Raw genomic sequence first — 20,999 nt, forward strand, 5'->3', positions numbered from 1 at the left:
ATTGGTTTATAAAAGTCACATACAATGAATCTTAAGTATATGTTTTATGTTTTCCAACAATAAATGACCAGAATCGTGCTGTGATTGACTAAATTAAGTCACATTCTCAGGAGCAGCGGGGAAACACATCTTACATCCTTGGTGCCCCTCGTCACAGTCCGTTATATGAGTTATTGACAAAAGATAAAGTTAGCTGTGTTTACCAAACAACTTCAGGTGCATTACCAGCACATTCAAGACTGACCCTGATTTACATGTAGCCGGAGAAAACCAAGAAGTAGAATACAATTTATGTTGTGGCGACTCCAAACCTCTTGCCTTGTGTTTGCTTGTGGGAAGTGAAGAGGTCCGAGCCTGGACGCCAAATATAAACTCTTTACATGTTCTGCATTCACATAATAAAGTGTTCCACTTGCGCTGGCTGACAGAAGGACTTCAATGATACAAAACATGATGTTTCTTAACAGATTCATTCAATCTTGCACGTTACCCATGGGTGTTTCCCTGTGGGGTTGTTCATCTGTAGAATAATTTAGATCCCTTTTATGGAAATGTATAATGTGTTTGATTAGGTAAAGATGTCTGTTATTTTTGTTTTATTTCAGTTGCTGTTCATCACTTGTCCACCATGAGGTCTCATCACAACTCACTGTTCTTCAGATCCTACTCAGCTTGCAAGCCACGCAGATGTTTGATATAAGCGAGTTTGAGATAATGTCTTTGAATACATTCTTTCTGGTTAAACAATCTATAGATTTATATCAAGGATACAAGGATCATTTGTTATCATTGTACAACACAGGGTTCTGCAACACAATGCAGTTATAGTACCATTTTGCTACATAAGAAAAACAAAAAAAACAAAATCATAGGTGATAATATTATTTGACCCATAACGGCAAAACATATGAGCATACATTTCTCAGGTTTGTACAGTCCCATTTAAATTAGCATTGTGCATCATTGAACAGACCTTGACAATGTTTCTTTGTAAAGTCGTAAAATGGATCAAAGTAGAAGTCACGTGAAAGTGTTTTTCTCAATCCTGAACTGTGTCTGCACCCGTTAAATGAACCTTGGTAATTGAGCACACACTAAGTGGCTGTGTGTGATTCACTGCAAACATCAAAGGGACATTGGAGGCTGAGGCACGGCTGGACACTGCACTGATAGTTAGACCGGTAGTGAGAGCAAACACTCTACTAATGCCTTCACAAGTGTGTCTTCACCTCTGTCACTCATCTCTTCTTCTTCCTACAATCTCGAAATCCTTCTCATCATCACCTCTGTGTCTTCTAGGCTCAGGACCCCCTGCAGACCAGACGGTGGTCATCGAGGAGTTTCGCTACCTGTCCCAGAAGATCTTTGTGTCTGTGTCTGTCTTTGCTGGGTTGGGAATCCTGCTGGGAATCGTCTGCCTCACCTTCAACATCTACAACAGCAATGTCAAGTAAAAAAGCTCACCTTTACTAGGCATCGATCGGAGGCCAAGCAGTCGGCCCACTTTGAACAGGCACGCTTTCAAAGGCCTGCACTAAAGACCCGAACATTCAATAGCAATAAATACCCTGAACATTCCCATGGCCATTTCTTCAAAATTACATTTTACTTACACTCAAAACCAAAATCCCCTAGATGTGTAATAAGTAGTTACCACAATGTACACACCGATTCCTTGAAGAAATAGCCACTCATTTCCAGAGTCTTTAAATACGTTTTTTTAATAAAGACATAATACATTAAAGTCTTTTATTTGGGTCTGGATAAGTTACATCTTGATGCAATTAAATTATTGTTTCCCCCCTATGGTACCTGGCCTTAAAGTGTTACTGCAATTTAATTAAGGTAGGTGAACAACTATTTTATTTAATAATCATAATTTCTTTAAATTAATACATTTTTGTCTTTTACATTTTTTTTATTATGGGTTCTGGGCCTAAATGACAAAATGACAAGCTAGTGCAGTATAACCAGTCCAAACTGGAGGTTCTAAATCAGTGGTTTTCAACCTTTCTGTGGCCAAGGCACACCAAAGACCAAGCAAAAATCTCAAGGCACACCTGGAGGGGGGGTGCTTGTGCTATAGCTGGTGCGTAGTTCAATCATCCCCTTTCCTCCGCTCTGTAGGTGTGTGCGGGAGGAGGGAATGTGAATGTGCAAGGCAGGAAGAAAACAAAAAACTTCAGGGCGCTCGGGGTTCCGTTGGGGAAATATGTATGCTGTCGGAGCTCCGGTGCGAATGAGTGAATGCTTTTTCGTGGTAATCTACAGTGAAGGATGTGTGATGCTGACAGTTGAATTTATTTATTTATTCTCAAGAACAATGCACATTGATCAACATAACTGTAAACATCACAGTGTTACCTAACAAGCTCAATTTGAACTGTTGTCATTCAGCCTGATGATCGGCCATTAAAATAACAAATACAAAAATAAAAACCTTTATTTTGAAAGATTCATCGGATACATCTGTCTGTGCGTCTATAGTCTCTTGACATTAAGCCCACAAGCAACAGTGAGTGGAAAACAAACGACTCTAAAGAGAAAAGGGAAAAGACCCAATGAGGAGGCATTTAAAAGACAATATCAGGAGTCCTACTTAAAATACGTGTTTATCGCTTCAGGTGATTCTCATGCGAGACACAAGCTCAGGGCTCCCACTAATTCAGCGTAATGGTGAGTTTTTTATGCACTTTATATTTGTTTTTATGCCGGCCGTATAATTTTATTAAGGTAAAAGCACTTGAAGTGTATTCGATGAAAGCACAACACGTTTGAGTAAACGGGACAGTTCCTATAACATTACAGCATTGTATATCCTATGAAAGAGTTGACCTTTCTTTCAGGCAGCCATTGTTATCCATTCCTTTCATCATAGTATGAGAGTCTACTGAAGACCTGAAACCTGCTAGAGTATGCACTCCATCTCAGGGAACATAACGTCTGCTTGTATTACTGTCAAAAGTTGTAAAAAGTCATTGCTGCATGCTAAATGCAGTGTGGGCTTTTCACTTATACCGGCACTTACAGAGCCATTACTATGCATCAGTGACGAAACTCTGACAAAACACTATAAGCAGACATGATGTCAACTGTGGGTGAACTGAAACCACCTGCCTGGATGTAGGGAATCATTCTAAAAAAGTTGGTTTAAAAAGGGTTTAACTGAAAGCTGTTTAAATGTCCATTGAAGAGTAAGAGAAGAAAGCTGTTACAATGTCAGTACTGACAGTATTTAAAATATCAGGTGAAGACAGTAAACACCTGGAAGTGTTTGAACTATAAATTGAAGAACATAATCTGTGTCAGGTGACATTAACAGGTAAAAACAAGTGGAGTCTTTTAAAGTGTGTTGTGGTGTGAGATAATGATACAGTTTACAAATTTTACTAACTTTAACTTTTAACTTTATTCTGCTTTAAGGACCAAAATTCGGTTATATTCTTTATCCTACCTCCTTTATTATCTATTCCTTTCACCATGGTATGAGACTATTGTTTGTGTATCTGTTTGTTTATGTACATATTTACAAAAACAGAAATATATGTATTTCTGCTTTTTCTCCAGGTACATTCAGAACTCTCAGCCCTACCTTAACAACATGACTGCAGTGGGCTGCATGATGGCTCTGGCTGCTGTCTTCCCTCTGGGCATCGATGGTCTTCATGTCCACAGGCGTCAGTTCCCCGTCGTCTGCCAGGTACACTTTGAAAGTTGCTCAAAACATTGGACAAACATTTGGACGCAACTGTATTAAATGCTTTTTTGGCTTCTTACTTGTGTTTGCTAAGATATATATATACTGTAAACATACAGTACTGTGCAAAGGTTTTTGGCATGTGTGAAAAAATGCTATAAATTAAGAATGCTTTCAAAATTATAATTTCCCTTCGAAATCGGAAGATGTCCAGCAGTGCCATCAGCTCAGAACTGGCAGAAACCAGTGGGACCCAGGTACACCCATCTACTGTCCGGAGAAGTCTGGCCATTAGTAGTCTTTGTGGAAGAGTTTTGGAAGAGCCAAAGAGCCAAACCTCCGACATGGAAACAAGGCCAAGCGACTCAACTATGTTGGAGGTTTGGCTTTTTGGCTGCAACCTTTCCACGAAGACCACTTCTGGCCAGACTTCTCCGGACAGTAGATACACCAAGACACCACAGAGGAGCAGTGTGATAATTTCATTGTATTTTTTAGAAAGAAAGTAGATACCATCCTGCTCTCTCCTCTCCAACTCCGCTGCTCTGCCAGTCCCGACTGTCAACCCCCAGCCTGGACCTACCCAGCCTCTTTGCCGCTTCACTGACATCTCGCAGCAAGAGATTGAGGCCATCATCAAAAAGATGAAACCCTCCACCTGTGCCCTGGACCCCTTTCCCACAGCCCTGGTCAAATCTAACATTTGTGCCATAAGTCCTCTGATCGCTACAGTGATAAACCCCTCCATCCAGTCTGGTCATGTTCCATCCCCTTTAAAATTGCTCTCATCAAACCACTCCTAAAATAACCCACCTTAGACCCAGATGTCCTTGCCAACTACAGACCCATCTCCAACCTGCCATTTCTATCCAAGGTGCTGGAAAAAGTATCTGCCACTCAAATTCAGGACCATCTTCAACTTCAATAACCTCTTTGAAAAAATCCAGTCTTGTTTCTGCCCTGGCCACAGTACAGAAACTGCTCTGGTTAGTGTCACCAACGATCTGCTGATTACAGCTGACGCCGGATCTCCATCTCTCCTCATCCTCCTTGATCTAACTGCAGTATTTGATACCGTTGATAAATGACATCCTCCTCCACCATCTTCACTCTACAATCAGACTCTCTCACTCAGCCCTAAACTGGTTCACCTCATATCTCACCGGGAGGACTGAGCACGTTACCTTGGGAGTGGCAAAATCACAAACACACTCTGTCACCTGTGGTGTCCCTCAAGGATCTGTCCTGGGCCCCACCCTTTTCACCATTTACATGTCCCCCCTTGGTCGTGTCATCAACCGGCATGGAATATCTTTCCATTGCTATGCTGATGACACACAACTCTACATCAGAACTAACCCAACCCCCTCTGCACCTCTGCCATCATCCACATTAACTACCTGCCTGGAGGAGATAAAGGCATGGATGAAGCACAACTTCCTCCAATTAAACAGCACTAAAACCAAAGCCCTTCTAGTTGGAACCCCACATCAGGTCCAGTCCTCCTTCATAACCTACATCACCTTCTCCGGTCAGAACATTTCACTCTCATCAACAGTCACCAATCTGGGTGTTAAAATGGATCCTCACCTGACCTTTGAGACTCACATCAAACAAACATGCAAGAACTCCTTCTACCACCTCAAAAACATTGCTAAACTCCGCCCCACACTCTCTCTGTCAGATGCTGAAAAGCTTGTCCATGCCTTTGTCTCCTCCAGACTTGACTACTTCAATGCGCTTCTCATCGGGATTCCTAGCAAAAACCTCCAGAAGCTGCAATACATCCAGAACAGCGCTGCTAGGATCCTGATGAGAGTGCGAAAGTACGAACATATCACACCCATCCTCAAATCACTGCACTGGCTCCAGGTCTCACTCAGGATTCATTATAAAATCTCCCTTTACACCCATCAGTGCATTCACAGAAATGCTCCATCCTACCACAGAGAACTACTTACCCCACAAACCTCCACAAAAAACCTCCGTTCTGTAAAGGCTAACCTCCTCCTACCCCCCAGGACCAAGCTCAAAACCATGGGAGATTGCGCCTTCTGCTCCGCTGCTCCCAGACTGTGGAATGCTCTCCTTAAACATCTGAGGACACCACAGACTGGATGCTTTTAAACAGGCCTAAAAACCCATCTTTTTAACAAAGCCTTCTGCTAGACTTTAACCCTCCATCTGTTGTCTTGTCTGTCTAATAAAAAGTTTTTTAAATGTATATTCTGCTTCATAATTTTTACTCTCTAGCACTTTGAGTTTTGTTTACTCAAATGAAAAGTGCACCTATAAATACAATTTATTATTATTATTATTATTATTATTATTATTATTAGATGTGTGTATCTGGGTCCCACTATATATACCTTATACATATATATATTCAAGGAGATAATTAACCTTAATGGTAAACGATGTATCCTGATAATCACACTGATTTGCCTTTTTTTCAGTTGATTCAATTTTAAATTGTGTTCTTAAGAGCCAATTTATGTTTATGGGGGTTATTATATTTAGATCCTAGACAATCACTAAGTAGTGATGTATTAGTCTCGCCAATGTCTGTTTCACTTGACACCAGAGTCAGAGTAGCGATTGCTCAGAGCAATTACCCCTAAAGTTTTTCATGGCAATCTTTGTGGCCATCTTTCTCTTGGAACATTTTATGGATGTAGCTTAATAGCTAGCCAGGAAAATTATGTTGATTCCAAATCGAGAAGAAAATCTTTAGTTTAAACCCAGAAATGTTGTGTAGTTTTGAGTCTTTAAGCTCATGTTGACAGCTGTGTGATTCTTGACCGCCACAGTAAAGGCAGACATACAGCATCCCTGCTGTATTACAGAGGATAGGGTAAGAGATAGCCAGCCTTAGACGTTATTTTCATTTCAAGGTCATTTCTGAAAGGCTATTAAACTCAAACAGGGCTTAATGATGGGGACTGGCGGAGGAGATGATTTGATTTATCTGTTTGATATATTAATCCGTTTAATTATGAAATCTTTCATTTATTTTCTTCTCTGCTAGTTTCGCCTTTGGCTGCTTGGTCTGGGTTTCAGCCTCGCTTACGGCAGCATGTTCACCAAGATCTGGTGGGTCCACACCGTCTTCACCAAGAAGGATGAGAAGAAGGACAAGAGGAAGGTAAATGTGGCAAGGAGTTGAAGCTATGGATTTATGTTCCAGGAGTTAACAAATAAGTCCATCCAGAGCATTTCTGCCAAGCCAAGGGGGGGGGGTGTTAGGCTTTACTTAATCATTATCCCCTTCAAGGGCAAGCTCCACTGCCGGAGATGATGTATTCCCCAATCATGTGTTATCTTTTTACATTTACTCTCTGCCCTGTTTCTATAGTTGGTCCACTGCTTGCCCTTGAGCATTGTGTAGCATCTATTTGTCATGCTGCCGGGCCAGAGAACTCTTCCAATTGGTAAAAAGCCTCTCCTAGTTCTCCATCCCCTACCCCCCTCCTCTCTCTTCTGTCTCCTACATGTAAAAGGACATGTCATACAAGATGTTCCAGACCGCAAGTGTTTCAGACACGTTTTTTGCTCTGACATCTCACGCAACAGATACGCTGTTATTGTAATCCATGCAGCTACTGAATAATCATATTAATCTACATTTTGCATCCTAGTCTGGGTGTAGTGTGCTGTCAGAGTTTGTAATCCCACAGACTCTCCCCTCATTTTTACCCAGCAGCTGGGAAGCAACACAGGAACTTCTTGGGTAACATACACTGTACATTTACTGCCACTAGACACCGTCACTGCTGTCCTTCCCTCTGCTCTGATTGCCAACACCTGTCTACCCTAAGCACACACACACACACGCGCACACGCACACACACACACACACACACACACACACACACACACAAACACAAGTTGTGTGTAAGATTTAGTGGCTTAAGTTAAAAGAATCCTGGATCAGGAAAACTGCAAAGTTTAGAGAAAGTTTGGCTGCTCCTTTGCAGGACCGGTGTAGACAATCCCTTCCGTGCTCGTGCCAGACGTGGCGTCTGCGATCTGGACTGGGGTAGAAAATATCCTTAATTGGAGAAAGCCTATCAGGCGGGATTCTTTTATCGAGGGCTGTGTCAAAACTGATTTAGTTCACCTTAACTCACTTAATGCCATGCTGCATTAAATCTAGATGTGGCAAGAATAAACCCAGTTTTAGGGTTTATTAGATGTTATTGATAAGATAAGAAGTTAGAGGTTTGGGTAAAACTAAAACACAACTTGGACCATACACACAGTTTTATGTCTTGTCCAAAGTGTTTTCACTATGTTTTGGTTTTACAAGGTAGAAGGATCCAAGGATGAGAATTAGGTGGTTGGTTTGGCAAATATACATTAATATTTCACTGCCGCTTCCCTAAACCTTTCAGTGGGAGATATGTGAGACTTATCTATCCACTGCATGGGGGACAGCCAGGCACCAGGTTCAGGTGAGGTTGGGCAATTAAAACACTTGGTTAAGATTCAGAGAAAATATGGCTTATGGTTTAAAAAAACATCTGTTGGATTGTCATATCATTGTTGATTAAATTAAAAATTCTGTTTGCAACATAGGACTTTCACTAAATAGTCATTTCATTAATTTCACATTATTTAAAAGCATCCCACTAACTGTCAGCAGTGGGCTGACAGCTGATATACATAAACATGCTGTATGTATGAGTCACAGGTTTCATGGGAAACTCAGTTTCTGATTGTTTAATGTCCTTTAGTTAAAGGGCTGGTGGGGGTCAGACAGTTCATTCAACACAGTTTAGTTTAAGAGAGGGTGAGAGAGAGAGAGAGAGAGAGAGAGAGAGAGAGAGAGAGAGAGAGAGAGAGAGAGAGAGAGAGAGAGAGAGAGAGAGAGAGAGAGAGAGAGAGAATAAATATTAGGTTAGAAAATCCAACATTTGCCTGGTCATTGCAAATTCTTCCATATAAACAACATTTCTGAGAGGTACTCAGCAGTTATTGCCACTAATGAGGAAGACATTGCAATGCTTTCTTGTGAGGACTAGCATGCTTGGAGAATGGAAGAAATTAAAATATTCAGTCCAGCTGAATAAACAGAAAGCGTTGATCTTATGCAACACAATCATTTACCAAGTTATAGTGTTGGACCTGATCTCACAAAATCGACTGAGTCAGGGAGCTGTGCGTTCTCATCAGTATGGCCTCTATGTCTCTTTTCCTGTCATGGCCCAGTGCTTTGAGTGCAGATTGAATTGGTTCAGTTAGTGATGGATCATTGTTTTCTCGTGCAGCTTAGACTAGTCTATTTATGGCTTCATAAATCTCTCTCTCACAAAAGCAGAAAGAGAGGATTTGTGCCTTTTCCTGATCCCTTGCCATGCTGCCGCAGTGACTATCACTCCCCTGTTTCCCAGCAGCACCTGGAGCCATGGAAACTCTATGCTACTGTTGGTGTTCTGCTCGGCATTGATATCCTGTTGCTCATGATCTGGCAGATTGTGGACCCTTTACATATCACAGTGGAGGTATGATCATCCATTTACTTTGTTTTTTATTTATAACTTGGCAAAAACAAAACATTTTATATTCCTCTGAAAATCCAATGCATCCATGATCCATGACGTCCATGACATCTACCACTGTCAAGTATTTGGTGTGCCTAAATAATAATTACTGAAGTAATAAAGCAAGTAGAAGGATGCATTTTGACTTAAAAATAAAATCATTAAATCAAAGTAAAATTTTAATTTCCCTTTTTGTATGTGTGACCTCTGTAAAATGTGTTTATTCCACATCTGCATTAACGATAAAGGACAGTGGAATGTCTTCTGTGTGGACAAACATGCATGCTCTGTCTCTTAGAAAGTCCTCCGTTGCTTTTAGGATTACAGTATGTTTACATTTCTGAATATCTATACGTTGTCCAATACATTGACACAGTGATGCTATAGTGGTTTAAATTCATGTAGATAGATATATAAAACAAAACAAAAACTCCTTCTCTAAATTTGTGAGGCAAATATACACAAAATATCAACAAAAATGTATTTAAACCGATATCTCACACCAGACTTTTTTTTAGTATTTGTCATTTCATAACAACAAGTATGTAACATTTACATTACAACAATAAACAGAAAGTGAGCAATTGAAAACGCATCAGCATGTTTAAAATATTACCTCACTCATACTGAGCAACATACTGTAACATACCTGCATTAACGACACCGTGTGCAAAATCCGAAAGACAGATTCACTCTAAGGTTAGCTTGTTAGCTAGCTATACTAGAGCCATTTTTAGTGTCAATAAAACACATAAAAAACAAATAATAAATTAACAAAAACATGGCGAATTTCGTTTTAGACAAATAATACTCAACCAAATAAAGCCATCTCAATTTTGATGTGCTTCTCGGGTAAACTAATATTGTTTTGTACACAGACACGTTACCTAGCAGAAAATCCTCCGTTGCTTTGATAATTACCCATAATCCTTTGCTATTACGACTCAATCCAGGTACACATTTACAATAGCAGGCAGCGTAGTTATCCCATTAAGTGGGATTTAATGTCCATCCATCGTCTACCGCTTATCCGGGGTCGGGTCGCGGGGGCAGCAGCTCCAGTAAGGAACCCCAATCTTCCCTTCTCCGGGCCACATCCTCCAGCTCCGACTGGGGGATCCTGAGGTGTTCCCAGGCCAGTGAGGAGATATAATCTCTCCACCGAGTCCTGGGTCTTCCCCGGGGTCTCCTCCCAGCTGGACGTGCCTGGAACACCTCCCTAGGGAGGCGCCCAGGTGGCATCCTTACTAGATGTAATGTGCATGATGTATTACAAAATAAAAATCAATTATGCATTTTTATGTTTGAAAATGGATAATTAATTTAAGAAATTCTGACAATTATTTAAATTATTCTGTTTATTAATTGTGTAATTAATCAATATAATTTAGTCTAATGAAATGTCACAGACAGTAGTGGCAATCAAAATGAAAAATAAATCTTCAAATTAAAAAAATCTGGAATCCAGCATATATTTTGCATTTTTGCATAATGCATGTCTGAATCAGTTTTTAAATGTGTTGACAGTACACTTTCTAATCAATTAAGAGATGGGAGTGTCTCAGCTAGAAGTCAGACAGCTGGACACAGTCAGGTAATCAGTCACATAGTATCAGTCTGGTGGTAACCTGGTCTTGTTCTGTTGCAGTAGGCTGAGTCCTGGAGGAGAAACGTGTGTGTCAAACAGCAGTGTAAGGACTAGAGAGACCGGATTGGAGTGTTGTTTTGTTTTGCCTGAAAAGTCCACCATTAAAACTGTTGTTATTCATCAAACCTCCTTCTCCTTCCATCATTTTATCTGGGTGAGAGCAGGACTCTCTCAAATTGGCGCCTGAACAGGGATGTGATGTGATGGAAGGAGAAGGAGGTTTGATGAATAACAACATTTTTAATGGTGGACTTTAGCCTTTTCAGGCAAAACAAAACAACACTCCAATCCAGTCTCTCCAGTCTTTAGGCCAGGGGTGGGGAACCTCCGTATATACGGCCCGCGAGACCATTTGATCCGGCCCTCGATATAATTCATAAATGCATGCAAATAAATCCACTAGAAAAAAACGGCAATAGATTAAATCGGGCGTTTTTCCTGGCCAAGGTCAGAGTCTTTGAACACAACACGAGCGGAACGTGTCATCACATGGTAACATCATGTCAAAAAACTTCGATATTAAACGAGACGGTCGTTGACATCAGTGAAACGCAGCGTGGCGAGTGTAAAACAGAGAAAGCTGGATGCAGAATGTCGCACTTTCCAGGAGAAATGGACAAACGATTATTTCTTTGTGGAAGTAAAAGACTAGTGTTTCTAGTTTGTGCATAGTTGTAGTTGTGGACTAGTTTGTGTGTCTAGTTAGCTTGCAGTGATGAAAAATAATCTCGACCGTCATTACAGCACGAAACACGTCAAACTGCACGAGCTGAAAGGACGAGTGCGTTTGGATCAAGTTAACGCTCTTCGGCGGAGTTTGGCCCAACAAGCAGCTCTCTGCAGAGCGGAACATACAAACATAGAGAGATAGAGAGGTAGACCCCCACACCAAGAACAGACTATTCCACCACTGCTGTGCAGTTATCACTGCCATGTGCAATATTCACTTTATTTTCTATCAACCACTTGGTACTTGTGTTATTATTCTATTTAATTATTGTGTACTGCCTTTTTACTTCATATGTTCTTTTGCTGTGACGAGATACATTTCCCCGTTGTGGGACTAATAAAGGATTGTTGGATACATGGATAAAAAAAGTTGCTTTTTTGCATGAATGGGCTGTGTCTCAAAAAAATGTGCAGAGGTTATGAGTTCAATAATTAGTATGGCCCTCGAAGGATGTTGTAAAAAAAAATGGCCCTTGATAGGAAAAAGGTTCCCCACCCCTGCTTTAGGCCGTCGTCTGGCGCACATGTCCAGGACCCAGCCTACTGCAAGAGAGTAGAACCAGTTACCACCAGGCTGATATTATGTGACTGATTACCTGATTCTGTCCAGCTGTCTGATCTCCAGCAGAGACACTCCCATCTCTCCCCCAGAATGAAATGAAAAAGGGACTTCACATGTTGTATTTTAATGTTGTCGTAATTGAAATTTCACGTTTCTAACGTTGGTAGCCACAGACCTCCATAAAAAATAGACTCACTTGAGTTAATGTATTTTGCCTATCTTATTTGTTGTTTAAGTTGTAGTGTGTTGCTGTTCTTCACCTGTGTGTTTATGTTGTATGTATGTCAAAGAAATTCACCAGAGAAGCCCCCAAAGGAGACCTGGATGTTTTGATCCAGCCTTTACTGGAGCACTGCAGCTCAGAGAAGATGAACACCTGGCTGGGTGAGTACAAATCAGTGTAACATACAATATGATTTGGAAAATGTAAAAGCATTGGTATGGTCTTTTCAAAAGTAAAACTTTGCAACAAGTACTGTGAGACAGCACTTTAAGGACTGTGTGAAATGCAGTACAAAGAGTTTCATTATTCCTCTCAGCTGCCGCCCTGTCTCCTCTCTGCAGGTGTGGTGTATGGTTATAAAGGGTTACTGCTGCTGCTCGGCATCTTCCTGGCCTATGAGACCAAGTCCATCTCTACAGAGAAGATCAATGACCACCGAGCCGTGGGCATGGCCATCTATAATGTTGCCGTGAGTTCAGAGAGAGAGAGAGAGAGAGAGAGAGAGAGAGAGAGAGAGAGAGAGAGAGAGAGAGAGAGAGAGAGAGAGAGAGAGAGAGAGAGAGCCCCCCAAAAGCCTATGACTGAAGCCTTATTCTAACCTCAGTTTTTCACCCTCAACTAATTATAGAATCAGGCCAAATTTCCACCCAGTATATACATACGTGTATATTATATTAGGGCTGTCAAGCGATTTAAAAATAGTAATCTAATTAATTACAAGCTTTGTGATTAATTAATCTAAATTAATCTCGTATATCAATATTTGCTGTGAGAAGCATTTCAAAATATTCAAATGGCTTTTGGAAGATGAATCAATGAGTAGCATTATAAACTGGTCAACGTGTTTTATTTCAATACTATTTCTCCAATATCTTGTTTGCCACAGTTATCTTAGACACACAGACCATCAGTTTGACATAAAGTGCAATTTCAAATCTGGCATAACATCTTTCATTGCACAATAAACAATATCTTGTGGCGGTTTAAAAATTGTGTCTGCCATGTGTAAAGCCTCCGTTAGCCCCCTGTCCTCTACCACCTGCAGTACATTGCAATACATTTCGTGATGGACTTGTTAATGTGTCTCAGGTAGACCGACTCATTCTGCGTCTGAACGCCTGATCGAGATGTATGACGAGACTGGTCGCTCACTAAATGACGCCACAAGTTACGAGGCTCCGAGCATCCAAGACCTGAACGAATATGACTGTGACGATGCATCCTCATCATCAGGATAAAGTCACATGTCAGAATTCCTCACAGATGCATGTTCCACATTTGACACTTGTTCTACAACCACACACACACACACACACACACACATATGTTCTATATACACATACATGCAGTTTGTTTAAGTTTGTAAATAGGGAGTCCTTGATAAGTCCATTAATCGTTAAATAAATTGACAGAAAATTAATCCTCAGCAGTACAGTACATTTTGTTGTCACTTTTTAGGTAAATAATATTTAATGCCAAATATGACCTAGTTTCAGCTTCTCAGTGGTAAAGATTAGCTGATTTCTTGTGTCTGTATCGTATATAGAGTAAATATATAGCATTATATAATTAGAGTAATGCTAAATATATTTGTGTTTTAAACTATTTGTTACAAAACAAGCAATTTGAATATGCCACCTTAGGATGGAAAACTGTGATTGGCATTTTTTCCAACATTTTACAGACAAAACAATATGTGATTAGCCAAATGGGTGAGTCTGTGACAAACGTTCTAATGGCGATGTAACATCTCTGCATGTTGCTTAGATTGTGGTTCTTATTTCTGCTACTCTCAGGATACAACATGCATACAAGTTGATAAAAACATTTATTAACTGAGAAAATAATACCTGGCACAAATGTGGGCATATTCATGTCACCTAAGTCTTTGCATTGACTTCTATGCAGTAAGGAACAACTGATACTTGATTTTTGAGGCTATTATATTATTGATTTCTTAAAAATCCTATTAATTAATTGATATCTGATATCGGGGTTTTTGTAACAAAACATAAACAAACATGTTTGATAAAGATCTATTACATTTGGAAGAATTATGACCAAGATACTGTATGTAGTGAGCTGGACATTAGTGCTCTCTGGTGGACACAATATGTAATGAAAACAGTTTCTAAATCATAGATATCAATATTTATTAGTATTTTATTTACAACTTAGATAACGAATAAAATCACATAATATAGGCTGTTTGATTTATCAGTTAGGCTTCGATATGCAGCAGTGCTGCTTCTAAAATGCCTTTGCATTCTGTCCGTCTGAAAGTGTAGGCAGAAAAGGTATGACTGTGACCAGGTATCTAATGGATTTTCAAATGCTCAGTGTGAATAACTCTGACATTCTACCCTCAAGTGTTCTTTAAAGACATCACTGCTCTCTGTGTCTATAATTGTATAATTGGCTGGGCATGTTCGCTCTGTCCCACTGCCGGATGTTCAGCTTTTTGATGTGAATCAAAGAACAAGAAGTCCTTTTACTGCACCCACATTTCACTCAACAAATTGCAAAGTATTCCGCTCTGTATGACAATTTAAAAGACAAGTGAGACATCTGCTGCTGGTTTGAGATACTTTTCTCTTTTCAGCAAGTCACACACAGACACACACACACACACACACAAAAGTACACACAGACTTGTGTGGCTTTTTAATCAGCAACATCTCCAGTACGGCTGATTTTGTGATTTTCATTCCCGTCGTGGTATTTTAATTCATCTCTGAGGACTATCCATTATGCACTGAACAAAACCTAAATCAAGCCTTAACTAAGTAGGTGAAATGCAAATTGGTACAGGGAAAGAATTGTGTGTTTATTAATGTGTTTCCTCTCTTCCTCCTGCTTTGGTCTGCTATTCATGAACGAGTGGCTGTCAGCCCCTCTCTCTCTAAAACAAAGGAGTTTGATCCGAGCACTAGCTCAGATGTTGGTTAGCTGTAGAATCTATTTATGGTATCTTCTATATATTTGGGATATATTTGGGTGCGCCGAGAGCATCCACTTCGGCAATGTTCGGGCGATGACGTCACAAGTAGAATACAGCCGCCGCCAGTGTTCGTCGGCGTTGAAGCGTCCAGCAAAGACTGCTGTCAATTATTACGAGAAAGAATGGACAACAATCGATCGCCAAGGATAATTGTGAAGCGATGTGTTGTATGGGGATGTGGGGCCGTCTCCAAATCTATCTTTCTGTGGCCAAAAGATGATAAAATGTCGCGTTTCTGGACGCTTCAAACACGTCCGCTGGTGTAGAGTCCTCCACCAAAGAGACGACGAAATGCATTCGCCAAAAGAGAGGGAGCAAAGGTAAGCTGTGCTACTTGTTTACTGTATTTATTGTTTCAAGCATAAAGCCATAATCGGTCTAGGCCTACTGCATGTAACGAGTTTACACCAGGCCCTAGCCAATATCTGTGTGTTATTGTTTGTAGTATTAATAACTTTAGCTAATTACACTTCCATCCATCCATCCATCGTCTACCACTTATCCGGGATCGGTTCGCGGGGGCAGCAGCTCCAGTAAGGAACCCCAATCTTCCCTTTTCTGGGCCACATCCTCCAGCTCCGACTGGGGGATCCTGAGGCGTTCTCAGGCCAGTGAGGAGATATAATCTCTCCACCGAGTCCTGGGTCTTCCCCGGGGTCTCCTCCCAACTGGACGTGCCTGGAACACCTCCCTAGGGAGGTGCCCAGGTGGCTCCTTACTAGATGCCCAAACCACCTCAACTGGCTCCTTTCAACGCAAAGGAGCAGCGGCTCTACTCCGAGTCTCTCACGGATGGCTGAGCTTCTCAACCTATCTCTAAGAGAGACGCCAGCCACCCGTCTGAGAGAACCCATTTCGGCCGCTTGTACCCGTGATCTCGTTCTTTCGGTCATGACCCAGCCTTCATGACCATAGGTGAGAGTAGGAACGAAGATCGACCGGTATATTGAGAGCTTTGCCTTCTGGCTCAGCTCTCTTTTCGTCACAACGGTGCAGGTAAAGTGACTGTAATACCGCCCCCGCTGCTCCGATTCTCCGGCCAATCTCTCGCTCCATCGTCCCCTCACTCGTGAACAACTTGAACTCCTTCACTTGGAGTAATGGCTCATTCCCTACCCGGAGTAGGTAATCCACCGGTTTCCTGCTGAGAGCCATAGCCTCAGATTTTGAGGTGCTGATCCTCATCCCAACCGCTGCACACTCGGCTGTGAACCGATCCAGTGACTGTTGAAGGTCACAGACCGATGATGCCATAAGGACCACATCATCTGCAAAGAGCAGCGACGAGATCCTCAGGTCACCGAACTGCAACCCCTCTCCTCCCCGACTACGCCTCGATATCCTATCCATGAAAATCACGAACAGGATTGGTGATGAAGCGCAGCCCTGGTGGAGACCAACATTCACCTGAAACGAGTCCGACTTACTGCCGAGTATGTATGTATATGTATATATATATGTATATAAATTAATATTTAATTGAATAATACTAGTCGGGTTCATAACAATTCAAGGAAACCAAGCTATTGACTCGATATAGGATAGCATGCGATCTATTTACGATCGAGGATAATGTTACGTTTTATTATGATATATTTACTATATATTGAGAAGTTCTATGAACTATAGTCAAATGTATATACCTGTCTGTGTTCTGTTGCACAGGATCTCCGCCAAATCCAGGATCACCGTTACCATCATCCGCATGTTCGCTCCCGTCTGTGTCTCCATCTTGAATACTGTGTCTCGAGCTGCTCTGTTTCCACCACGTTAAACTCGCCCGCATGATCTAAATCCACGACACCGGCATCCTCTTCAATAAACTCCTCTTCTTGAAGGTGCAATGAGTCTATAGACGACTCACTGTCACTCGATTCTGTCGAAATATCCGAGCCAGAGTCCGACATCGCCACGTCTGCCGCTTCTGCCGTGCTGTCTGTGTATTCAACTGGTGGACTGTTTTCTACTTGTGACGTCAGAACACGGCGTCTGGTGTTTCCGGTAGCGGCAATGTAAACATCGGTGGTCGACATACTAAATCATGATTTATTAAATACTGTGATCATTGTGTCATAAATAACAGATCATTTTACACCACAAATAGCATTTACTATCATCAGTAGAAATTCATGTTTATCATTTCGTAGGCCCTTTAAGACAATAAACCATTCAATAAAAGGATTTTAAACGTAACAATAGCTGGTCTCATTGATACACTCATCATGTGCAATTAATGTTCTATGCCAGGGATGGGCAACTGGCGGCCTCACTTTGTGCGAGTCAATTTCCAGAAATCAATCTGTCGGAGCTCTGTGAGGGCGGGTGCAAAGTAGCCCTCTGGCAGTGAGGACACACTTTTTGTGGCCCTCCCTATCCTCAAAGTTGCCCATCCCTGTTCTATGCAAATATATTCCAAGGCCTGTCTGTGCACAGCCGAATAGTAACAATGCAAAACAAAAAGCTTCACTAATAATGAAGCGCTACTCAAACATAACATAGACTGAGAGCACCTCCGTTACAGGATTCCTGAATCGGCAGACAGGCCAGAAGGGCAAAACCTGGGTATGGGAGGAGTTCAGGGAAGGCTTTGGAGACGGAAATTTGGTTGGACTCAACGAAATTATGACAAACCTTTCTCAAGACTCAAGAAGGGAAAGCAGGGTTTGGCTCAGGTTGTGTTGAGCAGGGGAGGAGAACCTGACCCTGACATGCGATATTGTTGAATAATGGAAAGAGCACTTTGAGGAACTGCTGAACCTGAACGACATGTCTTGTGTAGACGAGACAGAGTTTGAACACTCACCCATAGCCCTGGCAGTGGTCTCTAGTTAAGAAGTTCCTCAGCTGCAAAATGCCAAGTGTGGATAAAGGCTCTGGACATTGTTGGTCTTTATTGATACGCATGTTCAATGTCGGATGGAGGTCAGGCACACTGTCAGTGGAATCGGTGGTGATTCCCATTTCTAAAAGGGTGGACCAGAGGGTATGCTTCAGATATTGGGGAAACACACTGCTCAGCCTCCCTGAGAAATACTATGCCAGGGTGCTGGAAAAGAGTTTCTGGCCAATTGTCGAACCTCAGTTTGAGGAGGAGCAATGCGGATTCCGTCCTAGTCGCCTTTGCAGGGTTACTGGGGGAGTAATAGGAGTTTGCCCATACAGTGGTTTTTTTTGTGGACTTCGGAGAGTCCTGTACTGTGGGAGTCATGTACTACGGGAGTCCTGTACTGCGGGAGTGTGGCCACCCGGTCCTTATAAAACCAGAGGGAGAGCTGTGTACGTTTTCTCAGCAGAAAGTTGGGAGTGAGTTACTGCCCAAAATGAAGGAGTTCAAGTATCTCAAGGGCTTTTTCACAACAGAGTAAAATGAAGCGCAAAATCGACAGGAAAATATGTGGGCGTTGTGGGAGCTGAGCCAGAAGGTAAAGCCTTTGATTTACCAGTCAACCTACGCTCCAATCCTCACCTATGGTTCTGACCAGAAGAATAAGATTGCGGTTAAAAGCAGCTGAAATGAGAAATTAGCATTTAACAGTAGTTTCTTTTGTAGGGTGGCTGGCCTTACCCTTAGAGATATTGTAAGGATCTCAAACATCGGCAGGGAGCTTCGGAGTCAAGCCACTCTTTTCTGAAGCTGAAAATCATTGTTGCTCAGAGAAAGTTTGGATTACCTTGCCTAGCCTGCTGCTATAGTGATCCTGAAGAAAATGAATGGAAGACTCGAGACTTGTTTTGACGGACTTGGGTTTTTACTTACTCAACACTTTATTTGGACTTATCTTGACTGACTTTGACTTTGACTAGACTCTTGACTGAACTTGTTTTAACTGCCATTTTGTTTCACTTAATTTTATTGGATATTGTTATTGTCTTAGCCCATTTCTGTTTGATAATGTATTTTTCTTTGTTTCTGTCTTATCAATCAGTAATGACAGACATGTCCATCTCAGCAAAGTGATTTTTAGTCAACACTGAAGCTGTAGTAGAGGTTGCTAGTAGCTGTTCGCTTAAACAATTTTTTTCAACAAACAGAGTTGCTATTTCAGTCCCGGACTCTGACCCCGATAATCGGCAGAAAATGGATAGATGGATGTCCTTTAAAGTTATCTGTGTAATGTTAGCTCTCCCCCAAGTGCACAGATAAATGTTATTTGTGCCAGTGAGGTTGGTGAAATTAATTGGACAAAATGGCTGCTTCTGGTGTCAGCCTGCTGCTTCCATTTGCCTGTGTGGATGGGATTTTTCAGCTTTTTCACAGCGATGACTGACTCTTGATCAATATATATTGATTACGAGCCTCACCTCCACCTCTCTCATGTTTCATTTGATGTCGTGCTCAGTCTCTCTCCTTCTCTTTTCTTCCTGCCACCCTCATATTCTTTTTCTGATTCAGAATAAACAAAAGTTAAATTCAACAAATTATAATTCCGTCCTTTGTGCAGATAGATGGAGAACTAAAGACATGTACAGTGCATGCCACTCTTCTTTAATTGGAGTCTTGCTGATAATAATCAGTTATTTTCGGTCAGGAGCAACACTATAGTAAAGTGAGAAAATATGTTTGGTTTTTTACATTTTAATGAAACCTTTTCAAGTAAATTTAACCTAATACTGTAATAAAGACTTACAATATTCAGTTTAGCCTTTATAAGAATGCGGAGGTCATTGGTATATTTGGTTTTCATAAAGGATTATGTCTATAGCAATAGCAATCCAACTAAGTTTATAAAAAAATGGGTCTCATTTTGTTACAGTTTTGGCCAACATCTGTAACAGCTGTGATAACTTTGTGTTCGACAAAGTCATTGCTGAGATCTGGGAATATGGTGACATGATGTCGGACAGGTCAGGAAACCCGCTTGTTCCGACGATAAGACACTTTGTCTTGGTCTAAACCAGTGTTACTCATTGTGCGGCTCACGAGCCTCCTGCGGCTCTCCAAGCTTTAATTGGTGGCTCGCGTGGCAGTGGGCTAAATAAAGTGATATGATGACTCTGCAGTCAATACACATATTTCATAAAAACAAGCAGGGCTATTCCATATAACCCATTAAAACACAGTGTATGCTCTATTAGCCTACACATAATAATACAATAATTGATAAAAGATGCAAATATAGACAGAAACAAGATATTTAAACTTGCTCGGCCGACACTGACTCACTGCGGAGCTGCCAGTTTTGGTGGTCTAATCAGCGCTACAATGGTGAATGTGCTCTTGGACGGGTAGATACGTGGTGGGCTATTACAGAAATAAATAAACTTAAGGTCATTAAAAATATGTTATCATATTCATGCTTACGAATATGGACATTTGCTAAAAAATAATTTATATCGCTAAATTGGAGCATTTAAATTGGAGGATACTACGACCAACCTGGCACTTCATACTCGCGTTAGCTTGGCTCCGGTCGACTCGTTTCACCATTTCATGCTAGTTCGCGTGTGTTTCTACAGACGTAAAATTGATCGATTACTTATAAAAACACAATAAAAACAAAGTGTGACAAACGAGGTAAATTAAGATTTGGCTTTGGCGCATACAACAACCGCAAATCGAGCGAAAGATGCTGAAGATGTGGTTTGTGGACAGACA

At 41.3% G+C, this 20,999-nt stretch overlaps 1 protein-coding gene across 6 annotated transcripts in view; it reads left to right on the forward strand.

Moving 5' to 3' along the window:
- gabbr1b (gamma-aminobutyric acid (GABA) B receptor, 1b) overlaps positions 1-20,999 on the forward strand; it is a 138,312-nt gene that overhangs the window by 106,584 nt on the left and 10,729 nt on the right. For 5 of the 6 annotated variants that reach the window (XM_029442596.1, XM_029442599.1, XM_029442598.1 and 2 more), the window contains 6 exons: positions 1,300-1,450; positions 3,568-3,700; positions 6,726-6,842; positions 9,091-9,201; positions 12,470-12,563; positions 12,744-12,871. In XM_029442596.1, the coding sequence (XP_029298456.1) occupies positions 1,300-1,450; positions 3,568-3,700; positions 6,726-6,842; positions 9,091-9,201; positions 12,470-12,563; positions 12,744-12,871 (734 nt within the window). The remainder of the gene's footprint in view (positions 1-1,299; positions 1,451-3,567; positions 3,701-6,725; positions 6,843-9,090; positions 9,202-12,469; positions 12,564-12,743; positions 12,872-20,999) is intronic. The other variant, XM_029442597.1, reaches the window with a different exon arrangement.

This window comes from Cottoperca gobio, chromosome 11, assembly GCF_900634415.1.
Source record: "Cottoperca gobio chromosome 11, fCotGob3.1, whole genome shotgun sequence".
NCBI lineage: Eukaryota > Metazoa > Chordata > Actinopteri > Perciformes > Bovichtidae > Cottoperca > Cottoperca gobio.